This window comes from Ranitomeya imitator, chromosome 7 (genome assembly GCF_032444005.1).
Source record: "Ranitomeya imitator isolate aRanImi1 chromosome 7, aRanImi1.pri, whole genome shotgun sequence".
Lineage (NCBI taxonomy): Eukaryota > Metazoa > Chordata > Amphibia > Anura > Dendrobatidae > Ranitomeya > Ranitomeya imitator.
This window is the reverse complement of record NC_091288.1, coordinates 111,328,136-111,348,800: the sequence shown is the minus strand read 5'-3', so window position 1 is coordinate 111,348,800 and position 20,665 is coordinate 111,328,136. Positions and strand designations below refer to the sequence as shown.

The 20,665-nt window shown below is 45.8% G+C and overlaps 1 protein-coding gene across 1 annotated transcript in view; it reads right to left on the bottom strand.

Annotated features, from left to right (window-relative positions):
• LOC138644860 (carboxypeptidase O-like) overlaps positions 1-20,665 on the bottom strand; it is a 219,142-nt gene that overhangs the window by 91,453 nt on the left and 107,024 nt on the right. The window contains exon 8 of the mRNA XM_069733748.1: positions 3,690-3,780. Within this exon, the coding sequence (XP_069589849.1) occupies positions 3,690-3,780 (91 nt within the window). The remainder of the gene's footprint in view (positions 1-3,689; positions 3,781-20,665) is intronic.

Here is a 20,665-nt window from a genome sequence, read left to right as displayed (position 1 = left end):
GGCTAGTTGGTTTACTAAGATTGATCTTCGTGGTGCGTATAATCTGGTGAGAATCAGGCAGGGAGATGAATGGAAAACGGCATTTAATACACCCGAGGGTCATTTTGAGTATCTGGTGATGCCGTTCGGACTTGCCAATGCTCCATCTGTTTTTCAGTCTTTTATGCATGACATTTTCCGTGAGTATCTGGATAAATTCTTGATTGTTTACTTGGATGACATTTTGATCTTCTCAAATGATTGGGAGTCTCATGTGAAGCAAGTCAGAATGGTTTTCCAGGTACTGCGTGCTAATTCCTTGTTCGTGAAGGGATCAAAGTGTCTCTTCGGTGTGCAGAAAGTTTCATTTTTGGGGTTCATCTTTTCCCCTTCTACTATCGAGATGGATCCGGTTAAGGTTCAGGCCATCCAGGATTGGACTCAGCCGACATCTCTAAAAAGTCTGCAGAAATTCCTGGGCTTTGCTAATTTTTATCGTCGCTTCATCTGTAATTTTTCTAGCATTGCCAGACCATTGACCGATTTGACCAAGAAGGGTGCTGATTTGGTTAATTGGTCTTCTGCTGCCGTGGAAGCTTTTCAGGAGTTGAAGCGTCGTTTTTGCTGTGCCCCTGTGTTGTGTCAACCTGATGTTTCTCTTCCGTTCCAGGTCGAGGTTGATGCTTCTGAGATTGGTGCAGGGGCGGTTTTGTCACAGAGAGGTTCTGGTTGCTCAGTGTTCAAACCATGTGCTTTCTTTTCCAGGAAATTTTCTGCTGCTGAGCGTAATTATGATGTGGGCAACCGAGAGTTGCTGGCCATGAAGTGGGCATTCGAGGAGTGGCGTCATTGGCTTGAGGGTGCTAAGCATCGCGTGGTGGTATTGACTGATCATAAGAACCTTACTTATCTTGAGTCTGCCAAGCGCTTGAATCCTAGACAGGCCCGTTGGTCGTTATTTTTTGCTCGTTTTGATTTTGTGATTTCATACCTTCCGGGCTCTAAAAATGTGAAGGCGGATGCTCTGTCTAGGAGTTTTGTGCCCGACTCTCCGGGGTTATCTGAGCCGGCGAGTATCCTCAAGGAAGGAGTCATTGTGTCTGCCATCTCCCCTGATTTGCGGAGAGTGTTGCAGAAATTTCAGGCTAATAAACCTGATCGTTGTCCGGCCGAGAAACTGTTCGTCCCTGATAGGTGGACTAGTAAAGTTATCTCTGAACTTCATTGTTCGGTGCTGGCCGGTCATCCAGGAATCTTTGGTACCAGGGAGTTGGTTGCTAGATCCTTCTGGTGGCCATCTCTGTCACGGGATGTGCGTGCTTTTGTGCAGTCCTGTGGAATTTGTGCTAGGGCTAAGCCCTGCTGTTCACGTGCCAGTGGGTTGCTTTTGCCCTTGCCGGTCCCGAAGAGGCCTTGGACACATATTTCGATGGATTTCATTTCTGACCTTCCCGTTTCTCAAAAAATGTCGGTCATTTGGGTGGTCTGTGATCGCTTTTCTAAAATGGTCCATCTGGTGCCCTTGGTTAAATTGCCTTCCTCCTCTGATTTGGTGCCTTTGTTCTTCCAGCATGTGGTTCGTTTACATGGCATTCCTGAGAATATTGTTTCTGACAGAGGTTCCCAGTTTGTCTCGAGGTTCTGGCGAGCCTTTTGTGGTAGGATGGGCATTGACCTATCTTTCTCCTCGGCCTTCCATCCTCAGACTAATGGCCAGACCGAACGAACCAATCAGACCTTGGAAACATATCTGAGATGTTTTGTTTCCGCTGACCAGGATGATTGGGTGTCATTTTTGCCGTTGGCTGAGTTCGCCCTTAATAATCGGGCCAGCTCGGCTACCTTGGTCTCTCCATTTTTCTGCAATTCTGGGTTCCATCCTCGTTTCTCTTCAGGACAGGTTGAGTCTTCGGACTGTCCTGGTGTGGATTCTGTGGTGGACAGGTTGCAGCAGATCTGGACTCAGGTAGTGGACAATTTGACCTTGTCCCAGGAGAAGGCTCAGCTTTTCGCTAATCGCAGACGCCGTGTGGGACCCCGACTTCGTGTTGGGGATCTGGTTTGGTTATCTTCTCGTCATATTCCTATGAAGGTTTCCTCTCCTAAATTTAAACCTCGTTTTATTGGTCCGTATAGGATTTCTGAGATTCTCAATCCGGTGTCTTTTCGTCTGACCCTCCCAGACTCCTTTTCCATACATAATGTATTCCATAGGTCGTTGTTGAGGAGATACGTGGCACCTATGGTTCCATCTGTGGAGCCTCCTGCCCCTGTTTTGGTGGAGGGGGAATTGGAGTATATTGTGGAGAAGATTTTGGATTCTCGTGTCTCTAGACGGAAACTCCAGTATCTGGTCAAATGGAAGGGTTATGCTCATGAAGATAATTCCTGGGTTTTTGCCTCTGATGTCCATGCCCCAGATCTTGTTCGTGCCTTTCATGTGGCTCATCCTGGTCGGCCTGGGGGTTCTGGTGAGGGTTCGGTGACCCCTCCTCAAGGGGGGGGTACTGTTGTGAATTCTGTGGCTGAGTTCACTTCTGTGGTCACAAGTGGTATTGCAGTCTCTGGGCTTCCTCCCTCAGGTGTTTTGGTGAGCTCGTTGGCTGCCTTGCTATTTAGCTCCACCTGAGTCTGTCTTCCTTGCTCCTTGTCAATGTTCCAGTGTTGGATCTGAGCTACTGCATCTTTCCTTGGGCCTGCTGCTCTGCTAGATAAGTGCTTCTAGTTTGTTTTCTGTTTTTTCTGTCCAGCTTGCTATTAACTTTTGCTGGAAGCTCTGAGAAGCAAAGGGGTGCACCGCCGTGCTGTTAGTTCGGCACGGTGGGTCTTTTTGCCCCTTTGCGTGGTTTTTGTTTTAGGGTTTTTGTAGACTGCATAGTTCTCTTTGCTATCCTCGCTCTGTCTAGAATATCGGGCCTCACTTTGCTGAATCTATTTCATTCCTACGTTTGTCTTTTCATCTTGCTAACAGTCATTATATGTGGGGGGCTGCCTATTCCTTTGGGGTATTTCTCTGAGGTAAGTCAGGCTTGTATTTCTATCTTCAGGCTAGTCAGCTCCTCAGGCAGTGCCGAGTTGCATAGGTAGTGATAGGCGCTATCCACTGCTGCTTATAGTTGTGTGAGGATAGATCAGGTACTGCAGTCTACAGAGATTCCACGTCTCAGAGCTCGTCCTATTGTTTTTGGTTATTGCCAGATCTCTGTATGTGCGCTGATTACTGCACGCTGTGTTGCCTGATTGCCAGCCATAACAATCATGTATTCTCTGCAACAAAACACTTAGCTCAGCTGCAAACGTGCTACTGCCCAGTGCTATGATTGGCTGCTGCAATTTCCATGATGATGTGCTGTCACTGCTGCAGCTATATCAACAAAGACTGGAGACCACAGCAGACAACCAGTGCTGGAGAACCAGGGGAAAGTACAGCTGACTTGGTTATCTTTACATTAAAGAAGCTTTGCCATAAAAACCATGACAATTGTACAACCCCTTTAAGGAAAAGAGGCACTGTCTTGGCTCATGTTGAATTCACTACATTCTATGGCCACATTGTGCACGGATGGTGTGAACATGGCCTAAATGTATGTTGATAAGAAACCAGAATGCTATATCAGATGCTGGAAATATTGAGATAAATTTCATTGCTTACATAACATTACATAATCTATTTGTGACAGTCAAAGAATTATCTGTAATAATTAACTTACTGCACCATTTTGAATCAAAATTTCTGTTGAGGTCCACCCCATAACAACTTCCATTGTTATGTGGTGAGCGAGATTTTCTCCAAAGCCGATTCTATGGAAGAAATATAGGAAAAATCATCAAATTATTTAAATAAGGCTTAAAAGCACTAATTCTAAGGAAAACGAGGTTGCCAACTTCTTTATCATTTATGGCCTGTTCTTAGGAAAGGTCATCAATGTCTGATCGGTGAGAGGTGTCACATTCTGCACTCCCGCCAATCCGCTGTTCATTATGTCAGAACTGCCAAGTTATGAAGCTATACAGCACTGCTCTATCGACAGAATCGGGGCTGTGGCCGGATTCTGCATATCACCCCTATTGATTTGAATAGAGGGCAGATGTGCAGTACCTGACCATGGTCACTATACAGTACACAGACCAGTGCTGTGCAGATACAACACTGAGCTGTTCCAGCACTGTCAACACCATGAACAACTGATCGGCAAGGGTCCCGAGTGTCACACCCCCAAAGATCAGATATTGATGACCTATTGCATTAATAGGTCATCAATGTAAAAATAGTGGACAATCTCTTTAAGTTAGTCTAAAGTGGTTACCAGCAGTTTCCAGAGCTGTTGATTTCAGTTTCGGAAGTGAGCAGAGCTGATGATGTTAAAACCCACACTCCTTCTGAGACGTGCATCATCACAGCTATTGTGCATACATTTCTTTGTAATGAACAGGACAAGTGCATGATATCTGTTGATCATGCATCCATCCCAGAAGGTGTGCTGGTCGTAATGTCATCAGCTTGGCACACTTCTGGTGCAGAAGACATCACAACTTCAATGAGATGCCTATTTCAGACATGATTAAAACATCTCTTTAACTCTTTCATTTGCAGCTTCTGGTTTCTTTCACTCTTGTATTTCATCCTCATCTATATTTTTATTATTACGTAGACATACATAATCAATTGTTTTTTTAAAGTCATGTTGTTTTGTTAGCAAGTAATGTAATGAAATAAATGAAAAAAAATATTTGCGAAAATTGAGAATTTTTCTACATTTTTTCAAAATGTCCAGTATTTTTATCAATAAACGCAAATCATATCCCTATACACCCATGGTCAAAATTGTTGGTACCCCTCGTTTAATGACAGAAAAGCCCACAATGGTCACAGAAATTACTTGAATTTGACAAAAGTAATAATAAATAAAAAATCTGTGAAAATGAACAAATGAAAATCAGACATTGCTTTTCAACCATGCTTACACAGAATTTAAATACAAAATAAAACACATCCTCATGAAATAGTGTGACAAAAAGGACATGTTACATCAAGGTATGTCCACTAACTAGCATCACATGTGTCTACAATCATGGAATCAGTGAGTGGGCCTGTATATAGGGCTACAGATACTCCCTGTTTGGTGACATGGTGTATATCACACTCAACATGGACCAGAGTAAGCGAAGGAAAGTTGTCTCAGGAGATTATAAAGAAAATTATAGACAAACATGTTAAAGGTAAAAGTTGTAAGACCATCTCCAATCAGCTTGATGCTCCTGTGACTACAGTTGCACATATTATTCAGAAATTTAAGATGTAGCCAACCTCCCTGGACATGGCCGCAGGAGGAAAATCAATGGCAAATCAAAAAGACGGATAATATTAATGGTAATAAAAGAGCCCAGAAAAACTTCTAAACAGATTAAAGGTGAACTTCAAGCTCAAGGAACATCAGTGTCAGATAGCACCCTCTGTCGTTGTATGAGCCAAAGTGGACTTCATGGGAGATGACCAAGGAGGACATAAATATTGAAAAAAAATCATAAAAAAGCAAGGCTAGAATTTGCCAAACTACATATTGACAAGCCACAAAGTTCATGAGAAAATATCCTATGGTAAGATGAGACAAAAATTGGACTTTTTGCAAGGCACATCTGTTCTATGTTCACAGATGGAAAAAAATGAAGCATATCAAGAAAAGAACACTGTCCCTACTGTGAAACATGGAGGAGGCTCTGTTATGTTCTGGGGCTGCTCTGCTGCACAGGGTGTCAAGAATCTGTGCAGGGCACAATGAAATCTCAAGACTATCAAGGGATTCTAGAGAGAAATGTGTTGCACAGTATCAGAAAGTTTGATCTCAGTCGCAGGTCATGGGTCTTGCAACAGGATAATGACTCAAAAAACACAGCTAAAAACACCCAAGAATGGCTAGGAGAAAAACATTGGACTATTCTGAAGTGGCCTTCTATGAGCTCTGACCTAAATCCTATTGAGCATCTTTGGAAAGAGCTGAACAATGCCATCTGGAAAAGGTAACCTTCAAACATGAGACAACTGGAGCAGCTTGCTCTTGAAGAGTGTGCCAAAATACCTGTCGGGAGGTGCAGAAGTCTCATTGGCAGTTAAAGGAATCGTTTGATTGCAGTGATTGCCTCGAAAAGTTGTGCAACAAAATGTTTCGTTAAGGGTACCATCATTTCTGTCCATGCCTATGAGTATGAGTTTTATTTTATTTAAATTCTGCGGAAGCATGATTGAAAAGCAATGTGTTAGGGCTAGCGGAATGCACCAAATAATAAGACAGATAGACTAAGGTGCGTTTGCAGCCCAGGGTCCACCGTGCAGAGATGGAACCTGCTGCCAAGTAATGACGGACTATATGGCGGTACAATGTGAATACACACACGGGTTAACTTCACCCTGTGTGAAGGAAGTGAACCCTGTTGCGTCACAGGGCCGCGGTACCGCACCAAGAGCGCAGGCAAGGAGTCTCGGAACTCGATCCCAAGACACAGGATTTGAGTTCGTATAGACCTCATGCGCTCGACACCGCAACTGGGGTGTCAGAGTGACAGAAATAATAATAATAAAGATGCACGAGAGTGCGTGCGGTGCCGCACTGGCGGACACCACTAACCACCCAGATTTGGGTCAGGAAAGCGCTGTGAAAGCGTACGGCGCCGCACTGGCGGTCACAGCAAATAGATGTTGTATTGTGTGTTACATGCTGATAGCTAAGTCGGGCGCTACATAGCAATCATCCACCTTCCGCGAGCAGTCATACAATAGGGAGGGGATTTTAAAGAACGACTTTCACTCACAACACACACACGTTTACAAATGTACACTAGCGCATGGCCGTGTGGTCATGTGAAGCTTATATAGCTGCAGCACGTTCAGGACCTTCCAATAAAGGGCCAATGGGAAGCTGCCACAGAAGTTTAGCACCTTCAAGACCTTCCTGGAGGACCAATGGGAACCGCTGCAGCATCTGAGCATGTGACCCTTGATCTCAAACGGGAGATTTCACCCTGGGCATGCTCAGAAGGGAAAAAGTAGGACATAGTCCCAAAAGCGTCTGCTCGCCGCTGCCCAGCACTGGCTTCAATGGCAGAAGCAGGAAAAGCAGCAGTAATCCTATGCACAGAGTGAGACTGAGCAAGACGCTGAGAACGACGTCTCCGCTGAGCAGATTCCACTGCGGCTGGAGAAGAATGGGAGACTGCAGCAGAGATGGTTCGAGATTCCCCCTGTGCAGAGGCGGGAACTCGACAACTAACATCACCCCCCTCCTGGGACCTCACTACGCTCGAAGGCAGCAATGAGCTGTGGAGCTCGAATGTATTCAGCAGGCTCCCAGGACCTGTCCTCGGGGCCATAACCCTTCCAATCCACCAAATAGAATTTTTTGCCACGTACCACCTTGCACCCCAAAAATAGCGTTCACCTCGTAATCATCCGTAGACGAACCCGATGTCCCGGCAGATGACTCGGAAAACCGGGACATGTATATGGGTTTCAAGAGGGACACATGAAAGGTGTCGGTGATACCCAAGCGTGGAGGAAGGGCCAGACGATAGACCACAGGATTAACCTGTTCGAGGACCTTGAAGGGACCCAAGTAGCAAGGTGCAAACTTAGTGGACTCAACACGCAGCCTGATGTTACGGGCAGAGAGCCACACTAAGTCGCCAGGAGCAAAGGTCGAAGCGGGACGCCGATGAGCATCGGCGGAGGACCTCATTCTCTCCTTGGAGGCCTGAATGGCATCCTGAGTGCGGTCCCAGATGTCCCGTGCCTCCACAGCCAAGTCTGCCACCCTGGAGTAGGCGGAAGACACAGGCATGGGCACAGGAACACGCGGATGCTGGCCGCAATTTAGGAGGAATGGAGTCTGACCGGTGGAGTCGGCTACGGCGTTGTTAAGCGCAAACTCTGCACACGGTAGCAAGGATGCCCAGTCATCCTGCCTGGCAGAAACAAAATGTCGTAAATATGTGACCAAGGTCTGGTTGGCCCTCTCTACCAACCCATTTGTTTCGGGATGATATGCCGAAGAGAGATTAAACTCAATACTGAGTAGACAACAAAGCTCTCTCCAGAATCGAGACGCAAACTGGGGACCCCGGTCACTAACAATTTTGTCTGGCATACCGTGTAGGCGAAAATTATGATGGATGAACAACACAGCCAGAGCCCGTGCAGAAGGTAGCCGAGGAAGAGGCACCAAGTGCACCATTTTGGAAAAATTGTCGGTGAGCACCCAGATAATGGTGCAGTTACGAGACTTGGGTAAGCCCACTAGAAAGTCCATCCCGACCATCTCCCAGGGCCTGTCCGCCACCGGCAGAGGGTAAAGCAAACCAGCTGGCCGTTGCTGAGGGGACTTGTTCTTGGCGCAAGAGACACACACCTGAACATATTCTGCGACATCACGAGCCATATGCGACCACCAGTATGTCCTCGCCAGTAACTCAGATGTCCTTTTGGAACCAAAATGTCCACCCACCCTGGACGAGTGTGTCCAAGAGAGAACCTCCGATTGCAAACTGGATGGTACAAAAGTCTTGCCCGGAGGCACAGACTCTAGCGAAACCGGGGCCACAGTTCTCAAGCTCTCGGTGGGGACAATAAGCCGAGGCTCCTCTTCCTCCTCCACAGATGACACAACGGAGCGAGAGAGAGTCTCAGCCCGAATGTTCTTCTCCCCAGAAAGAAATTGGAGGGTGAAATGAAACCGGGAGAAGAACATGGACCATCTGGCCTGGCGAGAATTTAACCGCTGGGCTGTCTGCAGGTACACCAAATTTTTATGATCTGTGAAGACTTCGAAGGGAAAATGAGCTCCCTCCAAGAGTTGTCTCCACTCCGAGAAAGCTAACTTCTTGGCTAGCAACTCCCTGTCCCCGATGGAATAATTCCTCTCTGCTGGTGAGAAGGTCTTAGAAAAAAGAAGCAAGGATGCTTCCGACCTTGAGCATCCTTTTGGAAGAGGACTGCTCCAGCACCAACAGATGAGGCATCCACCTCCATGATAAATGGCTTATTTACATCTGGGCGATGTAGGATGGTAGCGCTAGCAAAGTGTGACTTTATGGAGTTAAAGGCCTTGGAGACCTCCTCAAACCACAATTTGGGATTTGCCCCCTTCTTGGTGAGGGCAACCAAGGGAGCTACCAAAGTTGAGAAGTGCGGAATGAACTGGCGATAATAATTAATGAACCCCATAAAGCGCTGCACCACTTTAAGAGAATGGGGTTCCTGCCAGTCCATCACAGCCTGTAGTTTGGCAGGATCCATAGCCAATCCCTGGGCGGAGATGATATAGCCTAGGAATGGTAAGGACTCCTGATCGAACATACACTTCTCCAACTTGGCATAGAGGGAGTTTGCCCGTAGGAGGTCGAAGATTTTGCAAATATCTCTCCGGTGGGAGTCAATATCTGGAGAGTAGATGAGAATATCATCTAGATAGACTACGACCGAGGTGGAGAGCATACCCGGAAGATGTCATTCACAAAGTCTTGGAAAACGGCTGGGGCATTACAGAGCCCGATGGGCATCACCAGATATTCATAGTGCCTATCCTTGGTGTTAAAAGCCATCTTCCATTCGTCTCCCTCACAGATGAGAATCAGGTTGTAAGCACCCCACAGATCTAATTTAGTAAATACCCTTGCTCCCCGAAGCCTATCAAAGAGCTCAGATATCAAGGGCAAAGGATATTTATTCTTAACGGTGATGGCGTTAAGACCCCTGTAGTCTATGCATGGATGCAATTCCCCATTCTTCTTCTGCATGAAGAAGAACCCTGCCCCAACAGGTGACACTGACTTTCTAATGAATTCTCTTGCCAGATTTTCCTGGAAGTACTGTGACATTGCCTCCATCTCCGGGAGAGATAACGGATAAACTCGACTCCGGGGAGGCTCAGCACCAGGCAAGAGATCAATAGGACAGTCATAGGGGTGATGGGGCGGAAGGGATCCGCCGCAATTTTGGAGAACACATCTGCATAAGACCAATATTGCTTGGGGAGAGAGAATAAATCTGTGGGTACCTCTGTAGTAACAACCTGAACGCACTCCCTCTGACACCTACCCCCACAAGATTCACCCCATCCCAGAATTCTGCCTGAGGACCACTCGATATGAGGAGAGTGGTACCACAGCCAAGGTATTACCAACAGGACCTCATCAATTCCCTCAGGAATGACGAGCAGAGATATAATCTCCTGATTTGATGGTGACATGGACAGAGTAAAAGAGATGGTCTGGTGTGTTATCTGTGAGGGCAGTGTCGACCCATTCACCACTCGTACCGTTACTGGTTGAGAATTTAACCGCTGGGCTCCAAATTTTTATGATCTGTGAAGACTTCGAAGGGAAAATGAGCTCCCTCCAAGAGTTGAGCTAGCATAACCAGGGGAATTGCATGACGTTGGGCAAAGGCAGAAGACATAAAATTGCCCTCCACCCCAGAATCCACGCAGAGCTCTACCGAGTGGGAGAATGAGCCTATAATAATTGTTCCCTTAAAGGATAATTTGGAGGCCAACGTCGCCTGTCTAGTGTACCTCAACCCACTACCACTAAACGCTGATGTTTCCTCAACCGCTGGGGACATCTGGTGGCAAGATGTCCTGACTGCAGGCAAACATGACAGACCTTGAGTGCACAAGCAGTCCGGGACTTAGATCCCGCTCGTGACACTTCCATGGCCTCATGGGACTCAGGAACCAGGACCGGAGATTCCAGAGGTTTGGCGAAGGTAGGAGCCAGCCGAAACCTTTGCCTACACTGGGCTCGTTCTAACCTCCGCTTGTTAAAACGGAGGTCAATACGAGTAGAGACAGTTATTAACTCCTCCAGTGTGGCAGGAATCTCCCTAGTGGCCAGAGCGTCCTTCACGTGATCAGCCAGCCCCTTCCAAAATATGGGGATAAGGGCTTTATCCGACCTCTCCAGCTCAGAAGCTAAAGTGCGGAAGTGGACGGCAAAATGGCTGACCAAGGACTCACCCTCAGTTAATGCCAGCAGTTGGAGCGCAGTATCATGGGTGACTTGAGGTCCTAAAAAGACCTGTTTCAGAGTGCTCAGGAACAGCGGAGCACTCTGCACCACATGATCGTCACGCTCCCATAGCGGCGTAGCCCATTCCAACGTCCTGTCTGACAAGAGACACAATAAATCCCACCTTACCCCGCTCTGTGGGAAAACGTGCAGCCAGGAGCTTGAGGTGAATAGAGCACTGACTCACGAATCCCCTACAAGATTTGCTATCTCCAGAAAATTTTTCTGGCAGTGGGAGGCAAGATAATGTCGGAACAGGGGTGGCAGTGGACAAGGTTGCGGCAGCCACGCTAGCAGCCTGTACAGCAACTGCGGTAACATCCACAGCTGAGGTTGAGCTCTCGAGAGCCGCCAACCTACCCTCCAGCTGCTGGATATACCGCAAGGATTGCTGTATGTCCGTCATTACTAGCCAGACCCTGGCGCTGGTGTAATCTTATGGCTAGCGGAACGCACCAAATAATAGGACAGATAGAGTAAGGTGCGTTCGCAGCCCGGGGTCCACCGTGCAGAGATGGAACCTGCTGCCAAGTAATGACGGACTATATGGCAGTACAATGTGAATACACACATTGGTTAACTTCACCCTGTGTGAAGGAAGCGAACCTTGTTGCGTCACAGGGCCGCGGTACCACACCAAGAGCACAAGCAAGGTGTCTCGGAACTCAATCCCAAGACACAGGATTTGGGTTCATATAGACCTCATGCGCTCGACACCGCAACTGGGGTGTCAGAGTGACAGAAATAATAATAATAAAGATGCAAGAGAGTGCGTGCGGTGCCGCACTGGCGGACGCCACTAACCACCCAGACTTGGGTCAGGAAAGCGTTGTGAAAGCGCACGGTGCTGCACTGGTGGTCACAGCAATTAGATGCTGTATTGTGTGTTACGTGCTGATAGCTAAGTCGGGCGCTAGATAGCAATCATCCACCTTCCGCGAGCAGTCATACAATAGGGAGGGGATATTAAAGAACGACTTTAACTCACAACACACACACGTTTACAAATGTACACTAGCGCATGGCCATGCGGTCATGCGAAGCTTATATAGCTGCAGCACGTTCAGGACCTTCCAATAAAGGGCCAATGGGAAGCTGCCACAGAAGTTTAGCACCTTCAAGACCTTCCTGGAGGACCAATGGGAACCGCTGCAGCATCTGAGCATGTGACCCTCGATCTCCAATGGGAGATCTCACCCTGGGCATGCTCAGAAGGGAAAAAGCAGGACTTAGTCCCAAAAGCGTCTGCTCGCCGCTGCCCAGCACTGGCTTCAATGGCAGAAGCAGGAAAAGCAGCAGTAATCCTATGCACAGAGTGAGACTGAGCAAGATGCTGTGAACGACGTCTCCACTGAGCAGACTCCACTGCGGCTGGAGAAGAATGGGAGACCGCAGCAGAGATGGTTCGAGATTCCGCCTGTGCAGAGGCGGGAACTCAACACCTAACACAATGTTTGACGTTCGTTTTCAGAAATTTGTTGTTTATTATAACTTTTGTCAGATTCAAGTTATTTCTGTGACCATTCTGAGTTTTTCTGTCATCTATAACGAACATAAAGTACAATCTGTAGTGAAAAAAAAACTATTAAAGGGGAATGTAGAAGGATTCCAAAGGTATAACCACTTAAATGAGATTTGAACAATTTGGCCATCGTCAGGAAGGTGAAAACTGGTTTCAGAAGACATTAATTGTATGGTGTAAATGACTATGATTTAGAAAATTCAAATACTTTAAACTTAATATGTATTTGCTAATACAAAAAATATTGAAATATTTGAAATATTTTGAGATTCTGTCTGCCACGATAATATAAATATGCCATATTCTGAGTATACTTCTAGAAGGTTCCATGGCTTTACAGACTCAGGCTGTGGGTTTTTTGACCCCTCCTCCCAGCTCCTTCTCACTGCATATTCTGTGCAAAGTGATACTAGTGTGCTAGCAGCCCCCCACTGAGTAGTTTATGGCCCTAAGCTGGCTGAAGTCAGTTGCGGAATCGTGTTCTTTTGTTCATTTAAAAACTTAATAGTAGGGCATAACTTGACCCCCAATTAGTGATACATTTATAAAAGTTACATATTCTGAATGTCCACCAATAGATCTATAACCCAGTGAAATCGCTAGGATCGAAAACCAACAAAATCCAAGGAAAAGATTTTTCCGCAAGCAGGTCATGTATCCACTTTATGTGTTTATACATAAATGAACCCCCATGTCATGCTGAGCATAATGATAATTTTGTCTTTCTTCTATGAGGTTCACCCCAAGAGATATGGGTAATAGAGTATTTCATAACTGTTCAGAAAGGGGAGTTACCCAACCACCCAGTAAGGTCAGCACAGTAGGAGTGACTTGGTTTTGGGCCCAGGTATGAAACTCAGAGGCAGGATGAGAGGCGAGGTCTTTAATCTTTGCCCAGGAAGTCAGATTACAGAAACTCTGCAATCTGCTCTGATGCATTGGGATGTGTCGCCCTTCTCCCCAGCTGCATGGCCAGCCATGATATGAGAGTGTTTTTTTCAACTTTAATCCCTTTTATTTTGTAATCGTTCTGTACATACTATAAATTGTCTCCTCTTGTAATATCGTTTTTTATACCTTTTGTAAACACTGCCTAATCTTTTTGGAGTAAAAGCTATAATATTTGCTAGTTTAGTTTTCCTTGCTCTAAAACTTACCTCCAACATCCTCTAAAGTAAATTTCGCTACTGATTGGGTTGGTTCCTGACCCACTATTAATCATAGGAATAGGAGCGGGTGGCAGCAGAGTGTACTGAGCTTGTTGGGTATAGCTGGCAGTGACAGAAAGGGGTTTATAAGTGTATTGCCTGGCTGTGGCTGGGAATAATTATATCACCCTCACTGCAGTGTGCCCAATAGACAGTACATGACTAGGCAGCCTTTCTGGCGACTAATTCTCCTAGGTGCAATCCCCTGACTGACCTGAGGGTAAGGGGAGCACCAGAGAGCTGCAAGTTCCAAACAGGAATTGGGAAATGGGATATAAATAAATCCCTGAAGAAAGAACTGGGCAACCAAACACCCCCGTTTCATGACACTGTCAAATTGCTGTTCGTGGACCACTGTACCATGGGGCCGGACTTATATAGGTGGAGCATGGGTAAATGGCTACCTTGTCTTTGCTAGAGCTCCTGATGGTGAAGCTAGACTTGAGCTGCAGGTAGCCGACAGACTGAAGTAAGGGTGAGGGGCCTAAAACTCCCTGGAACTGAGACCCCAACTTCACTGTCCCAGAGGTACTCTTGATGGTAGAGAGGCCTGTGTCTCTGACCTTACTATGCTTCTGTTAAACTCTAGTCTGTTCCCTTGATAACCCCATGAGGCATGGGACAGAAATATAAGGGAAACAAGACACAAAGACAGACAGGGATAACTGAAACCCACTATCATAAAAAACAATAACCAAAAAAAGGGAGAAAGATCTGAAGAGGGAGGAACAAACTAAATAGGTATAAGGACAAGGAGATAAACTCTCACAGACTACTGCACACAGAATAATTCAACTACTACTCCCAAATACTCAGCTCAACACTTTCCAGGAAGAGGATTCTTTCACCAGCAAGGAAGAAACACGCAGAGCTAGTATAGGGAGAGTAAATGATTTTAGAAGCTGCAGCTGAGAGCAACAACCTTGCATGTTCCCAACCAGCTGAGAAAGAGTCCTTAGCCCTTTCAGCACTGATGGAAAGGAAATAAAATTAAAAAAGGACACAAAGCACACCGTCTCTAAAGAAGATCTGCAATTAATTACCCTTTGTTACCTTCTAACTCCAGGTCTCCAAGGAGGACATGACACCTTAGAGACAGTACCACTCTTCGCAGCCCACAGTACTGCAGCTGAGGAACTCAGGGGTCAGGATCGCAGACACGGACTACACTAGGTCTAACTGGCAGCACAGGATAAGGATTTCATTCAGACGTCGCAGGTTATAGATTCTCGGGCAAAATGGATATTGACACAGAATCACAGACAGGGCTAAATTCTGATACTGGAACAGGCTATGAAAGTATGGCTCTGGAACACTAACCAGGGCTGACACTGGTTCAAGTATTGCCAGAACGGTTTCAGGTTCAGGTACTGCTGGTGCGGCTTCAGGGTTCAGGTACTACCAGTGAGACTTCAGGATTCAGGTACCTCTGGTGTGGCTTCAGGCTCCAGTACTTCTAGACCAGTGTCAGGTTTCATGTAACGCAGGTGTGGCTTCAGGCTCAGGTACCAATGGAAGCAGTGTTAGGTTACAGGGCCACCAGGTGTGGATTTGGGTTCAGGGAACTTCAGGTGTGGTTACAGGTTCAGACCCCATGGCCACAAAAGAACAATGGTATCATGTTCAGGTCTTGGCCACACAAGGACCAGGGGTTCATGTTCATGTACTAACTACACTGGATACTAGGACGTAAAATCTAGCAGCATACCGCTTCACACACACAATGTTGGGAACGACAGGGGTTGCTCAGGCACCTACCTACTCTGGAGGATACTTTTTATAAAAGTTGCCTCCCATAGCTGAGGGAATTTTAACCCCTCTGTGACCTTAGACGTACTATCCCGTCGAGGTGCCCTGGGCTTATCTGACCCTGGACGGGATAGTACGTCATAGCCGATCGGCCGCGCTCACGGGGGGAGCGCGGCCGATCGCGGCCGGGTGTCAGCTGCTTATCGCAGCTGACATCCGGCACTATGTGCCAGGAGCGGTCACGGACCGCCCCCGGCACATTAACCCCTGGCACACCGCGATCAAAGATGATCGCGATGTGCCGGCGGTGCAGGGAAGCACCGCGCAGGGAGGGGGCTCCCTGCGGGCTTCCCTGAGCCCCCCGCAGCAACGCGATGTGATCGCGTTGCTGCGAGGGTCTCCTCACCTCCCTCCCTGCTCGAGCCCCGGATCCAAGATGGCCGCGGATCCGGGTCCTGCAGGGAGGGAGGTGGCTTCACAGAGCCTGCTCAGAGCAGGCACTGTGAAGCCTGCAGTGCTGCAAGTCAGATCAGTGATCTGACAGAGTGCTGTGCAAACTGTCAGATCACTGATCTGTGATGTCCCCCCCTGGGACAAAGTAAAAAAGTAAAAAAAAAATTTTCCAAATGTGTAAAAAAAATAAAAAAAAATATTCCAAAATAATGAAAAAAAAAAAAATATTATTCCCATAAATACATTTCTTCATCTAAATAAAAAAAAAACCAATAAAAGTACACATATTTAGTATCGCCGCGTCCGTAACGACCCGACCTATAAAACTGTCCCACTAGTTAACCCCTTCAGTAAACACCGTAAGAAAAAAAAAAAAAAAACGAGGCAAAAAACAACGCTTTATTATCATACCGCCGAACAAAAAGTGGAATAACACGCGATCAAAAGGACAGATATAAATAACCATGGTACCGCTGAAAGCGTCATATTGTCCCGCAAAAAAAGAGCCGCCATACAGCATCATCAGCAAAAAAATAAAAAAGTTATAGTCCTGAGAATAAAGCGATGCAAAAATAATTATTTTTTCTGTAAAATAGTTTTTATCGTATAAAAGCACCAAACCATAAAAAAATGATATAAATGAGGTATCGCTGTAATCGTACTGACCCGAAGAATAAAACTGATTTATCAATTTTACCAAACGCGGAACGGTATAAACGCCTCCCCCAATAGAAATTCATGAATAGCTGGCTTTTGGTCATTCTTCCTCACAAAAATCGGAATAAATAGCGATAAAAAAAGTCACGTGCCCAAAAATGTTTTCAATAAAAACGTCAACTCGTCCCGCAAAAAACAAGACCTCACATGACACTGTGGACCAAAATATGGAAAAATTATAGCTCTCAAAATGTGGTATTGCAAAAAATATTTTTTGCAATAAAAAGGGTCTTTCAGTGTGTGACGGCTGCCAATCATAAAAATCCGCTAAAAAACTCGCTATAAAAGTAAATCAAACCCCCCTTCATCACCCCCTTAGTTAGGGAAAAATAAAAAAAAATTATTTATTTCCATTTTCCCATTAGGGCTAGGGTTAGGGCTAGGGTTAGGGCTAGGGCTAGGGTTAGGGCTAGGGTTAGGGCTAGGGTTAGGGTTAGGGTTAGGGCTAGGGTTAGGGCTAGGGTTAGGGTTAGGGCTAGGGTTAGGGCTAGGGTTAGGGCTAGGGTTAGGGTTAGGGTTGGGGCTACAGTTAGGGTTGGGGCTAAAGTTAGGGTTAGGGTTTAGATTACATTTACAGTTGGGAATAGGGTTGGGATTAGGGTTAGGGGTGTGTCAGGGTTAGAGGTGTGGTTAGGGTTACCGTTGGAATTAGGGTTAGGGGTGTGTTTAGATTAGGGTTTCAGTTATAATTGGGGGGTTTCCACTGTTTCGGCACATCAGGGGCTCTCCAAACACGACATGGCGTCCGATCTCAATTCCAGCCAATTCTGCGTTGAAAAAGTAAAACAGTGCTCCTTCCCTTCCGAGCTCTCCTGTGTGCCCAAACAGGGGTTTACCCCAACATATGGGGTATCAGCGTACTCAGGACAAATTGGACAACAACTTTTGTGGACCAATTTCTCCTGTTACCCTTGGGAAAATACAAAACTGGGGGCTAAAAAATAATTTTTGTGGGAAAACAAAAAGATTTTTTATTTTCACGGCTCTGCGTTATAAACTGTAGTGAAACACTTGGGGGTTCAAAGTTCTCACAACACATCTAGATAAGTTCATTGAGGGGTCTAGTTTCCAATATGGGGTCACTTGTGGGGGGTTTCTACTGTTTAGGTACATTAGGGGCTCTGCAAACGCAATGTGACGCCTGCAGACCAATCCATCTAAGTCTGCATTCCAAATGATGCTCCTTCCCTTCCGAGCCCTCCCATGCGCCCAAACGGTGGTTCCCCCCCACATATCGGGTATCAGCGTACTCAGGACAAATTGGACAACAACATTTAGGGTCCAATTTCTCCTGCTAACCTTGGAAAAATACAAAACTGGGGGCTAAAATATAATTTTTGTGGAAAAAAAAATATTTTTTATTTGCATGGCTCTGCGTTATAAACTGTAGTGAAATACTTGGGGGTTCAAAGCTCTCACAACACATCAAGATGAGTTCCTTAGGGGGTTTACTTTCCAAAATGGTGTCACTTGTGGGGGGTTTCTACTGTTTAGGTACATTAGGGGCTCTGCAAACGCAATGTGACGCCTACAGACCATTCCATCTAAGTCTGCATTCCAAATGGCGCTCCTTCCCTTCCGAACCCTCCCATGCGCCCAAACGGTGGTTCCCCCCCACATATGGGGTATCAGCGTACTCAGGACAAATTGGACAACAACTTTTGGGGTCCAATTTCTCCTGTTACCCTAGGGAAAATACAAAACTGGGGGCTAAAAAATAATTTTTGTGGGAAAAAAATTTTGTTTTATTTTTATGGCTCTGCATTATAAACTTCTGTGAAGCCCTTGGTGGGTCAAAGTGCTCACCACACATCCAGATAAGTTCCTTAGGGGGTCTACTTTCCAAAATGGTGTCACTTGTGGGGGGTTTCAATGTTTAGGCACATCAGTGGCTCTCCAAACGCAACATGGCGTCCCATCTCAATTCCTGTCAATTTTGCATTGAAAAGTCAAACGGCGCTCCTTCCCTTTCGAGCTCTCCCATGCGCCCAAACAGTGGTTTACTGCCACATATGGGGTATCAGCGTACTCGGGACAAATTGGACAACAACTTTTGAGGTCCAATTTCTTCTCTTACCCTTGGAAAAATAAAAAATTGGGGGCAAAAATATAATTTTTGTGAAAAAATATGATTTTTTATTTTTACGGTTCTGCATTATAAACTTCTGTGAAGCACTTGGTGGGTCAAAGTGCTCCACACCTCTAGATAAGTTCCTTAGGGGGTCTACTTTCCAAAATGGTGTCACTTGTGGGGGGTTTCAATGTTTAGGCACATCAGTGGCTCTCCAAACGCAACATGGCGTCCCATCTCAATTTCTGTCAATTTTGCATTGAAAAGTCAAACTGCGCTCCTTCCCTTCCGAGCTCTCCCATGCGCCCAAACAGTGGTTTACTGCCACATATGGGGTATCAGCGTACTCAGGACAAATTGGACAACAACTTTTGAGGTCCAATTTCTTCTCTTACCCTTGGAAAAATAAAAAATTGGGGGCAAAAATCTAATTTTTGTGAAAAAATATGATTTTTTATTTTTACGGTTCTGCATTATAAACTTCTGTGAAGCACTTGGTGGGTCAAAGTGCTCACCACACATCCAGATAAGTTCCTTAGGGGGTCTACTTTCCAAAATGGTGTCACTTGTGGGGGGTTTCAATGTTTAGGCACATCAGTGGCTCTCCAAACGCAACATGGCGTCCCATCTCAATTCCTGTCAATTTTGCATTGAAAAGTCAAATAGCGCTCCTTCCCTTCCGAGCTCTCCCATGCGCCCAAACAGTGGTTTACTGCCACATATGGGGTATCAGCGTACTCAGGACAAATTGGACAACAACTTTTTGGGTCCAATTTCTCCTGTTACCCTTGGTAAAATAGAACAAATTGGAGCTGAAGTAAATTTTTGGTGTAAAAAAGTTAAATGTTCATTTTTATTTAAACATTCCAAAAATTCCTATTAAACACCTGAAGGGTTAATAAACTTCTTGAATGTGGTTTTGAGCACCTTGAGGGGTGCAGTTTTTAGAATGGTGTCACACTTGGGCATTTTCTATCATATAGACCCCTCAAAATGACTTCAAATGAGACGTGGTCCCTAAAAAAAAATGGTGTTGTAAAAATGAGAAATTGCTGGTCAACTTTTAACCCTTATAACTCCCTAACAAAAAGAAAAATTGGTTCCAAAATTATGCTGATGTAAAGGAGACATGTGGGAAATGTTACTTATTAAGTATTTTGTGTGACATATCTCTGTGATTTAATTGCATAAAAATTCAAAGTTTGAAAATTGCGAAATTTTCAAAATTTTCGCCAAATTTCCGTTTTTTTCACAAATAAACGCAGGTACTATCAAAGAAATTTTACCACTATCATGAAGTACAATATGTCACGAGAAAACAATGTCAGAATCACCAGGATCCGTTGAAGCGTTTCGGAGTTATAACCTCATAAAGGGACAGTGGTCAGAATTGTAAAAATTGGCCTGGTCATTAACGTGCAAACCACCCTTGGGGGTAAAGGGGTTAAAAGTGTGCACTCTGCCCCTTTAAGAATAGAGGAATGCATGCATCGCCTGGAAACTTGTGCAGCTGTAACGAGCTGTAATGGGGACCGGGGTGGTAGTCATGGTGAGGGGCTGCTGTTCTGGCACACCTTGGCACCCCACTGCATTAACAAAGTGTCCTTTGTCTGGTGTGGTGTGTGTGCAGTGTATTTCACTCACTTGAAGGTTAGAGTCCTTTTCTGCTTGCAGGGTCCAGGCCTTCTGCAGCAACACACAATAACCATCAGAGTCTAAGTTCAATTCAGCTATAGCAATTTTACTGAGCTCATCCAGTTTAGATACAGACACCGCACAGCAATCTTCATACAGGATGGACATTCGTTCCCCTGAACTGTCCCTGGTTCTTCCTATCACCATTTGTTTCCGTACCGTATCCTTCTGTACTGCAGCTCCCTCAGTAGCCGGACTCAGGGCCGCCATCAG